The sequence below is a fragment of the Tetranychus urticae genome, chromosome 3 (genome assembly GCF_039701765.1).
Source record: "Tetranychus urticae isolate SD_2017Ah chromosome 3, NJAU_TeUrti_SD_1.0, whole genome shotgun sequence".
In the NCBI taxonomy this organism is placed as follows: Eukaryota; Metazoa; Arthropoda; class Arachnida; order Trombidiformes; family Tetranychidae; genus Tetranychus; species Tetranychus urticae.
The window spans coordinates 14,280,275-14,291,275 of record NC_142960.1 but is presented as its reverse complement, the minus strand read 5'-3'; the positions used below and the strand labels follow the sequence as shown (position 1 = coordinate 14,291,275).

Here is an 11,001-nt window from a genome sequence, read left to right as displayed (position 1 = left end):
AGCTACAGGTAAAGTTTGTATTTAGTCTGTCTTAGGTTTTGGCAGCACTAACTAAATTGTTTTTTCATATGTAAACAACCATTGATAAAATTATATGAGTAGCTAAGTCTATAAGCTAATTAAAATGTTAGTTTATTCGTTGAATAATATTTATTGATTGTTTTATTGTTTAATTTTCACCGCCAAATCTCTACTTGAAGATATAAGACACTATTGCTCACCAGAGGCATGAGGTCTTCATTGAATTGTAAACAAACATTATCCACCATATGATATCTAACATTTCTTTTGGTGCTTCTCTTAATTATCAATGTTATTTTTTAATTGGTAAACATAAGATCTGTGATTACTAGATATGGAAGAAGTAGATTCTATAATCATTCATCAACTTAAACAAATACATAGGTAAGTTGTTCTGATCAATATCTATTCCAGTTAATCCACTGACTAATTTTTTCTTTGTCATATTTTGCCTTGTCAGTGATTTCAATGAAGAATACACCTCTCTCCGGCAACTTGATTACAACACCATTATGAAGTGTTTGATTGAATGCATTTCTCTGGTGGATAAAAATCTTGTCAGTGGTCTCAATGTTGCTCCACAGTCTAATATGGCTTCCAAATACAAACTATGTACCTCATTAGCTGAAATTTGCGTTGAACTGGGTTTCAAAGGAGATCTTGGTTATCAAACATTCCTTTACTGCAATGACAGTGATTTACGGAGATTGTTTCTTTTTTTACTGGAAAAAATACCTAAAGATGATTCTCAAGACATGACAACTATTAACATTACCGGTGATACTATTTATGAAAAGATTTGTAAAAAACCTATTAGTACAGTATGGCTACCTCCCGTGATTCCCTCAAAAAGTCAAGCTTCAACCAAGCTCGTATGGAAAACTCAGCCTATCAATGGTATTTTAAACGCATCTAGTATTTCTGGTAATAGAATCGCTCCTGATAAAAGAAATTATTATGATAACTATGCAAAGATTCCCTTACACGATGTTGCCTCGCTGTTAGAATGGAATTCAGCATCTTTAGATACAACATATACTCGTTTAACCAGTTCCAAGAAAAGGATGATAGAGAATGTTGAATTTGTTGGACAAAAAATTGTGACAACTAATAATTTAACAAGAGAGACATCGGACGACAATTTTGTCGTGTCATCTGAGGTTCAAGCTAATGATGAAGGGGATGATGATGAAGCAAAAGAATTGGAATTGAAAGAGATAATGGAAAAGGAAATCTCCTCATTAGAAGAAGCAATTGAAGAGACTAAACAGAGATTATCTGAATTCGAGCAAATTTTCCATCGACAGAATGAATTAATGAAAGAAGCCAAGGAATCACTCAAAATTGAAACAGACAAATTAATTAGCATGAAAACAAGTGATAGAACAATGACTAATTTAGCCAATGATGTTGAACACGTTAAGGCGGAACTTAGCTCATTTCAAGAGCAATGGAAAACCATTAGCGGTAAATTGGTGGACAAAATCAATGCAATTAAAGAAGATAAATTACTAGCCAGTCAAAATAGAAATTTTATGGTTCAAGAAATTCATAAAATGAAAAAAGAAAGTCGAGTTAAGCTGAAAGAATTGAATGAAAAGGATGGATTGATAAAGCAATTGCAAGACAAGAGCAAGAAACCTCTTCCTCCCAATCGTGCATCATATACTCAAAGAATCATGGAGCTTGTCAATAATGTGAAAAAGCAAAATGAAGAAACCAAAAAAATTCTTCTTGAAACTAGACAATTGCAGAAAGATATCAATATAGTCACTGGAAAAGTTCAAAGGGCGTACACAATCACTGATGAAACAGTTTTCAGAGTAAGATATTTCATTTCATTCTCAAATAATAATTTATTTCAGTTGAATCCTTTTGTTCATTCTTATAAAATTCATGGTTAACTCAACAATTTTTATCAACTTTTTTTGCATCATTTATTCCTCTATTTGAGCTTATTTTATGAAACGTAATTCCTTGTTTCATTTCACAATCTGGTGTCATGCAAAAATCTTGCTGATATTGCTTATTAGTTTAGTTTAATATTGACATACATTTTGCTCCAGAATATCTTTTCTTCATTTACAATAACTCTTATTACTTCAATGTAGGGCGACATTGTAAGTCTCTTTATTTGCTCATTTATCTTTCTTTTTATCTTCCTCTCTATATGTTTCTTCACGAAAGGATGCTAAAAATTCAGATTGGAACCGTAAATGTTATAAACTTCTTGCTACTATGCACAAGAATTATGATGCTCTTTTGGATTGTGTTAATGCAATCGGAACAATTCGTAGAGAGACTTTGCAATTAGAAGAAACGGTGAGTACATTATTACAATCTTTATTATCGTTTACAATTTCAGATTCGTGATGCCATTTGATGCTCCAATTTAGCTCTTGAATCTAAGAATCATAAATCTTTGGTATAAAAATGAGTTTAGTCACAAGTTAACTAATTTCTTGGTCTTTTTCTTGTCTCCTGAATAGATTGAAAATGAGAAACATAATGAATCAATAGTCAACTTGGATCGCATTCAGCAAGATCTAAAGCAATTGCAAACAGAGAATCATCTAATAATGAACCAGAATGGAACCAATGGTCAGCTTAATTAACTTCCTGATTGGACTTTAGCTAATTTAATTATCTCCAAGTTACATGAAAACCAAAAATCCTAAGGAAGCCAATTGAATTATCATTATTCTCATGGGGAATGTCAATTTATCCTGTCCTATTTTTTTACCTATTTTTAGGAAAATTGGCTTATTTTCACATTTTTAATCAGGAATATTTTTTGACAGCAAGATGAAGATCGCCATTTTGTAGCGATTGATAATTGTGATGATTATTTAAATGCCATGCTGCTGACATTTGCTTCTTCCATTTGGTCCTGGAATAGTTGAAACAAATTGTATTGAAAAGATGGGAAAATCAATGAAAGATCAAAGTAATCAAGTTAAAAGAAAGTCAGTTGGATCAATTTAAAAACAATATTTGACTATAAAAAAGATATGAAACAAAAGTTAAAGATGAATCAGAAAAATGATGAATATTGTCAATTTATTTTTCAATTTTCCTATCAACAACATTAATCAAATTGATGGACAACAGAAAATTATAAATATGAAAAAGAAACATGTAATTAACACTTTTTTTACCTTCTATTTTGAAACCAAGTTTTGATTTGTACTTCAGTTAAATTAAGAGAAATGGCGAGTTCCATTCTTTTACTAACATTCAAATATTTATCAATCTGTTTTTTTATGTTTGTATTGAAAGAGAGAAAGATAAAATGTCATGTTAAATTAGATTCAAGTTTCATTTATCTATCAACTTACTTGAAATTCATTCTCAAGTTTCTCCAATTGTTTAGCTGAATAAGCCTGCCTTGGACGTCGCTCCGTGCTTGGTTTACGGTGTTTCTTAACCGGATTGAAACTGTGGTGAAAATGATGGTGGTGTTGAAATGAGGGTGACGATGTTGATGATGTTTCATCACCATTTCCAATAATAAAGTCACATCCAATTATACCAGGTTCAAGGAGACCTGAAATTGATTGTTGGTCGTGATGCTGTTGGTGGGAGGTATATTGATGTTGCTGTTGTTGATGATGGTGATAAGATGAATAGGTTTCAAGGATATTTCGATACGCTTGATATGTTTCCCAAGATGCTTGATTAACATGATACCATGAGTTGGAGTCACCATGGTTTTTAACTGGACTCTGAGGTTTATCTTGAGGATCACCAATGATACGATCAATGGAAAACTAAAGAGGAATCAACCAAGAAGCAATAAGCATGATTACATGAAGGCAAAACATGGAAACATTAAAAAAGCCAAAAAGTGATGAAAGGTGAAAAATGAAAATGAAAAGCAAAGAAAAAGCAACACAAATGCAAACAAAAAATATCAAGTCAACAATAGGGAAAATGAAGCAACATGATGATGTCTATTATCGTTATGATGATGATGATGAAGCTGGAGATGAAAGTTTTCACTTTAACTTGCTTTTGGGTCTCATTCAATTACCTTAAGTGAGTTATTGATGGTCAAAGAGGAGTTCATTTGAGCAATTTTGTTTACTCTTTATCCTTGTGCTTTTGTAGCTTATTCAATTTGTTTAACTTTACGTTTTTCGTCAGTTTACTTTTCACTGTTGGTCTTTCGGTTGTTATTTTCAATAGCAACTTTCAATTGATACACAAGAGAATGGTCAGGTTGTTGATTAACTCAGTACAATTCAACTTAACATTGATCTTGTATCGCATGGTAAAGAAACTAGGTATCGGTGTTGATCATGTCGATGTACACTAACGTCAAGTAATGTCCAAATACATCTCAAAAAGATGCAAAAGTGGCCTTTTCTTTTTTTTCATCACCAATACTTCTTCTCACTCAGACTCTCACTCTTTCAGCCTCTATGCCATTATCAAATCACTAAATTGACCAATGATTAACTAACAGCTACTTTTCATGAGACCATCGAGAATGAAGGTGTTAAAGCCAGGGCAAGAAAGAAGATAAAGTTATGGTTGTGATGATAATGCGAAAAAAAGGCAGAGAAAACGAATGATTGTTGAGAAAAATTTTGATAGTTAAAGAAATGGGATGAAGATAAAGAGAGAAAGTAACAATTAAATAGGAACATTGTCTTGGAAATGATTCTCCTTCTCTCATCACCATCATCATCCGCCTTCTCTTTCTCCTCGTCCTTCCTTAACCATCCAAGTAACATCTTAATCAACAATAAATCGGGTAAAATCGTGTGAAAATCAACAGCTTCCCTTGATCAATTTTCCTCTTCTTTAATGTCTACACTTGGTGAAAAACCCATTGATTAAACCAGCAATAATCACCTAGAAATGAAACAAAAAAAAGAGGTTAACCAACAAATTGCAACTTAAACACCTTTATCGTGACCATTAACAAGCAATCGATGAATTGTCAATGATTATTAGGCTAATAGAAACATCTAAAAACACTGAGAATGTTGAAAATGATAAATAATTGATCAAGAAAAACATGAAAACAAAGTGTAAAGGGGAGGTTAAATAATTTCGTGTTGATTAAGTTTTAATGTTCCCCTTACATTATCATCAACAGTGACAGGTTCAATCAGACAAAGTTAACCAACAAACAAACAATCAAATTAATATAAGTGCCAATTTAGATGATAAAAACATTGTGATCATCAGTCACCTAAATCATTACCAAATCAATTTGGATACTCGCTAAATACACCACAAGACTGGGAACATGTATCTTTGTTTTTCATCTTATTTTGTGAATCTTCCCATATGTCAACCCATTTATTTAACAACTTGATCATCTTTGCCTTTCAACCCGAGTTTTTATCATCTTTCCTTTTCCCTGCATCATCCATCCTCCTCCTGATTTACTCACTACTCGTAATTTGTTTGCCTTTTAATTCATTACATTTCAATTATCAACTGTTTTCCAGAGTAAAATTGTATAAACTTGATCTCAAATGAAAACCTTTTATTTGTTATTTCCAGACAATTGACTTATGTTACTGTTGTGCTAGAAGAGGTAAATAAATTGCCTTTTTTGTTTTTTCCACTCCTGAGTTTTCTTTCACCTTCACTGTTTCATCCGATAATTTATTCAACTTCACATATTTAACTGGATCGATAGTGGATAATTTAGTGATACATTTACATGAAGACACATTTAATTAACTGATCATTATCACTCTTAGAGTTGATTTGGCAAATAATGGGAAAACAATAGTAACCTTTCATGTTTGCATTTGATAATGAAATGTTTGTTCCTTTCACAGATCTACTTTATTGATTATTTACATCATTCCGATGATTTATAGTTTTATTTAAAAGTTCAAGTTGACATTAAGTGACTAACTAACATGGCAAAATGTTAATTTTGTCCTAAATCAGTTTGAAAACAAACAGTAAAAGCCAATGCGAAATAAAAGAGGCAAAAGTGATGAACTTAATTTCCTTAATTTCACTGTTTCTCAGGACTCAAGCAATCACTAACTTACTAGGTAAATGGTTACCTTGCAAAATTCAAATGTCAAACCACCATTGCTGGTTGTGAAACCAATTTCAGTCAATTAGTGATTACAATCAACAGTCAACAAGGAAGCCAAATCTCAAATGTGTGATTAACTATTGATTTTGGTTAACATTTGCAAAAGCCTGTGTTGATCAAAGTCATTGAAACTGATTGTATATTTTTGGGTTTTCATAGTCTTTTAATTATTCAAATCCAATTTAGACAGATTAAACTTGTCTGATCATTAGGTTCAATATATGACTTCAAACTTGAGTTTAAGCTTAATCATATTTGTATTATCCTGGATTTGCTTAGAGATTTTGATTTACAATTGTTCAGGGAATTCAAATATCAACCAGAAATGAAAGGAAAAAACAAATTAATGATCAAATTAATGAAAAATATATGATAATAACAAATGAATCTTTTTTCCTGGCATTAACATAAACTCAACTCATTTCTATTATATCAATACATTAGATGAAAGCTAAATTTTTTGCTTCATTCTTTTCTCATAATTATCCATTTCAGGGAAAGTGATGATTGAATATAAAATTCATATTTATATTCAGTCATTTAATGAATTCCTTGAGGGAAACTTAACTGTAAGGATGAGGCTTGGCTTGTATTCATAAAAATAATGCACCAAACATTTGTAATATTATATGAAAAGATATTTGCTTAAAAGTGTAATCTAAATGCATAATAATGTTCCCTGTCTAAATTGTAATCAACTAACCTAAATGGATTACAGTTCAATGTATTACAGATTAAATCTGAAATACCAACTGATTCAGGCAATCAAACCAAGTAAAATTGAAGCACCTCTGGCATCGATGTAAACAAGTTAAAATAATCTTCGTTTCTAACAAAAGTAATTAAAAACATTAAGCCTTTCGTGTCATCAATTAAACAATACAAATTTAGGTTATCAATAGCATGTCGGTACTTTGAATTAGTCATGCAAACAGATAACCTTTTGAGCTGCTTCAACATTCAAAATTTGAACAATGAAAAGTCAATCCAATCATCGCAAGTTCACTCTTCGATGATTGTATTTTGCTTTCACTTTCATTTAGGCTTAAAATGGTCTGTAATTTTGATCAATGCTTTCATCTCTGCTTTAGCTTTCGCTATCAATGTCATTGCTTTTCATGATTTCATATCAACAAACTCGTGGTTAACTTTGTTAATTCATTACTTCCAGAATCATTAATAACTCCTTCGATAACAAAGGTGATGTGTTTCAATCATTAACTCCACGAGGCAACTACAATCAGACTCAATAAGTTAATAACCTCAGATGAAAACAACTTCACAGGCATCTTGGTTTCCCTCTTGATCATCTGTTTCATGAGCTTTCTTCTTGGCTTTTATTGTTCAGAGTTGAAGAAGAAGAAGAACAGTAAAAATCAATAATTGACCTTAAAATTCCAAGAAATTTTGAATCCTTTTCTAGGGCCACTTAACTTTTATTGCCCACAATATTGATTTATTGATTCTTGTTAATTTTTCCATTTTTCGTGTCATCCTGAAGTACACAAAAGATACAAAATAAACAGGATTGAGTTGACATTTTGATAAAAAAAAGCAAATAATGATGAAAATATCAATTGTGTAAGCAAAATAGAAATGATAACAAACTTGAGACAAGATGAATCGGGTGGAAATGTCTGATTTGAATCAATGAATTGCAAATTTGTTTCCAAAAAATATAAAAATATGATAAATGCAATGAAAAAAGTGTGTAAACAGGTTGACAAGTATTGTGAATTGTCAACTATTACTTTGAAATTTGACAAGCTGTTAAAAAAAGCAACAAAAGTTGCAATTTTTTCTCGAGCCAGACTTGATTACGTGATTACTTGTGAAATATCATTAATCTGAAATGATTAAATTGTTGATGGCAGATAGTTTTCGTCACATTTAGCGTTACATGGTTAACAGAGTCTTTACATTCACCAAATTGATGTCCCTTTTCCGTTCAATGTCATGTTTGGTAATACATGGAAAGATTTGCGATTTATCATCAGCTAAATTATCAATCTAATGCATACAGTTGGGAAAAAATAATGAGCCCAGGATTAACTCTAAATCTGATTATCTGCTGAAAGTTAGCAGAGCTGGGAAATCAATGAATATGAAGCAAAAACTTGCGATCAAATTCAATGACCCGAGTCAAGTGGAGTGAGAAGAAGCAGACGAAGAAGGGAAGATAAATGAAGATATTAGAGAAAGTGTCGGAAGATCGGGAAAGTGTAAGCTCATCAAGTAAAAATGATTTGTTTATTGGTAAAAGGATTGCTGATAGAGGTAAGGTGTAGGTGAGATTTGTGATATAAAAATGAATAACCCTGAAGGAAAAGGTGATAAAAAGGAGTAAAAAAGGAAAAGTAAAAAGCAAAAGAAAAGGAATGAAAAAAGGGAAAAATATGGATCTTAAAGCACAGGATGTTGAAATGAATGAAGTGTGATGGATGTTGCAAGGTGTTGTTGAGAAATAGAAGTTCAGATCAGGGGAGAAACGATAATGTTACCAGAAGATATCAGTGAATACCAGAATGTTTAGCTTTTGTTGCATCACAACACAGATAATCAAATATTACACAAATATTAAATTGTGAGTTGAATGATTTCACTTCACCCAATGTTTTGTAGTCGAATGGTATATCATGGCAAAATGGTGAAAACATGATAATGGAGGAAAGAAATGGCAAGGAAAATGAAAAGAGGATATAAAAGGTAATAAACTTGATATAAATATACTTGGCCTTTTCGTGGAGAAAAGGTTTTCTTTATGTCTTACCTTTGTTTTTGTTTTAAAGGTTTCTTGTGTTCAATTTGATTGAAGAAAGGTCATATTGGGTACATTAATTATAATCACTTCTCGTTACATGACTTACCTAATCAATCCCTGAAATAAATGATTCTTACCTTGTTGATTGGGTTTGCTCCACCCATAATTAAGTCACACTAGGATGTCTAATTAGGAAATAATAAAGAGATAAATGTTGATTACACAAGTTCAAGTGTACAGGTTGAAAGTAATAAAAGTTGAGATCATTTTTCGCTTGAGATTTATCATAAACCTTATAATCGATCAAAAATTAAAAATATAAAGTATGCATTCGATGCATTTTGGTTAATGAAAACTAATTACGAGTCATCAACCTGTTAACCGATGTTGTAAGCCTGTGCACATCATTGGACAATAATTAAAGCTGATAAGAGAGGGAAAATCAAATTCCCTTTTGAACCTTTCATAGAGAACCAGAGATTACACAATTAGTCCTTGAATCTCTATAAAATCAATAAAATCTTCAGAACCAACATGATGATCATCATCGTCTTCCTTTATTCCTTCACTCAAGTCCTCAAGACATTCAGTGTGATTAGTCACAATAACCAGAATCAAGGTTAAACCCAATTGTAAAGCATTGAGTAAGAGGCAAGACTAGAGGCAAAATGTTGGTGAAAAAAGGCAGAACCATGGTTTTAAGGTGAAAATTTCATTTTTTTCGGATAAGCAAAATCTCAGTTCTAGATTATTAGTTCGATGAATTTTGTCAAACTATTAATAGCAAGACATATTTTTGGAGCTTTCAGCTGAAATTAGTCACAATTTCTCAGATTTTATAGATCAATCATAGTTATGAACTGTTTTTCAACCGAGTAATCCCTGATTTTGTTTAATAAATTTCTGCTTTCAATGCCTATGTTGATCTCAAAAGTTTCTGGTTTGATTATCCATGTGTACACATCTATTGAGGATTTTTCGTCTTGCTCATCATCATTTGCCTTCATGATGAATTGCTATGAGTCACTGAATTTTCCAAGCCTAAAAATTCACACAGATTTTGGTTGAAGTCAACTTAATTAGATGGTCATAATTGGCATTGATCCAATTCTGGTTAACTTTCTATTTGTACAAAAAAACCTAGTTTTTTCATTTAACCATTAATCTTGACGCTTTTCAAATGAAGACAATTAACAATTCTAGAAAGAAGAAGATAAATGTTGATTAAATTTGCTGATGGTGAATAATTGCATGAGCTAATAATAACATATAGTTAATTAAAATAAACAGAATATAATGCAAAAAATTAAAATTGGAAACAATGAAAATCATTCAGAATAAGGAGGGAAATTTGATAAAATAGCTGCTTAAATTGCATATTAGTTGATGTAAAATGATTACAATTTAAGTTAGGATCGATCTTCTGTAATGAAATATAAAATATAAAATGTTCATCTTAAAATTAATCAACGACGTTGCATGTTGGGTTACAACATGTCAACCAGCATTATTAATCAATTTGATATTTGAATTGTATTAAAGTGCATAGTCTTGACAAATTGTTATTAACATTCAAAAAACGATAATGACTTTTATTAGGAAATAAAGACAAGAACTGTTCAGCGTAACAAATAATCAATGATAATAATGATTTTGCCAAAATGATTATTCAGTAAATCTTATGATTGCAACAGTTCATCATAATAACCCCATGTTAACAATTATCAATGTGATTACAATTGATGTAACTTTCAGAACAATGCATAAAAAGCTTACCATTGAGACAGTTAAAGAAAACTTGACCTTTTCTCTGATTGCAACAGGTAATGTCATTGATTAAACCTATGTTGCTCAACAAAAAACTTAAATATCAACAATTAACACTTCATTTTATTGATAGCTTTTCAAGCTTTGAATTTAATCTCTAATTGTTTGGTAATGCATCATTAACATTGGTTATTTTAATTGTTTATTTAAGATTTTCATTTCAAACTGCACTTCAATAGCACTTAAAAATGTATTTGTGAGTCTTCTACATATGAATTAACAGTTAATAAAACAAATTCAATAAACAATAGAAATTATTATTCTGTTCTTATCACCAACAGTTAGTTAAATAATATTTGCTTGTATTTGTCTTCAT

The 11,001-nt window shown here is 31.0% G+C and overlaps 2 protein-coding genes across 2 annotated transcripts; one reads left to right on the top strand and one right to left on the bottom strand.

Moving 5' to 3' along the window:
• The first annotated feature begins 259 nt into the window (after positions 1-259).
• LOC107363899 (coiled-coil domain-containing protein 22) lies at positions 260-5,605 on the top strand. The gene is made up of 4 exons (XM_015931172.3): positions 260-405; positions 482-1,844; positions 2,209-2,343; positions 2,511-5,605. The coding sequence occupies exons 1-4, from the start codon at positions 356-358 to the stop codon at positions 2,634-2,636; spliced, it is 1,674 nt and encodes a 557-aa protein (XP_015786658.2). The 5' UTR covers positions 260-355; the 3' UTR covers positions 2,637-5,605.
• Positions 2,349-4,195, bottom strand: LOC107363927 (uncharacterized). The gene is made up of 4 exons (XM_025161191.2): positions 4,055-4,195; positions 3,360-3,791; positions 3,180-3,274; positions 2,349-2,911 (listed from the first exon to the last, which is right to left on the bottom strand). Exons 1-4 carry the CDS (start codon positions 4,088-4,090, stop codon positions 2,803-2,805), a joined length of 672 nt encoding a protein of 223 aa, XP_025016959.1. The 5' UTR covers positions 4,091-4,195; the 3' UTR covers positions 2,349-2,802.
• Positions 5,606-11,001: the final 5,396 nt, after the last annotated feature.

Coding starts and splice junctions, on each gene's coding strand:
- LOC107363927 (XM_025161191.2), bottom strand. CDS start 4,090: ATGAACTCCTCTTTGACCATCAATAACTCACTTAAG. Junction 3,792..4,054: donor CCATCAATAACTCACTTAAG/GTAATTGAATGA, acceptor ATTCCTCTTTAG/TTTTCCATTGATCGTATCAT. Junction 2,912..3,179: donor ACTTGGTTTCAAAATAGAAG/GTAAAAAAAGTG, acceptor CAACTATTCCAG/GACCAAATGGAAGAAGCAAA.
- LOC107363899 (XM_015931172.3), top strand. CDS start 356: ATGGAAGAAGTAGATTCTATAATCATTCATCAACTTAAACAAATACAT. Junction 406..481: donor CAACTTAAACAAATACATAG/GTAAGTTGTTCT, acceptor TTGCCTTGTCAG/TGATTTCAATGAAGAATACA. Junction 1,845..2,208: donor CTGATGAAACAGTTTTCAGA/GTAAGATATTTC, acceptor TCTTCACGAAAG/GATGCTAAAAATTCAGATTG.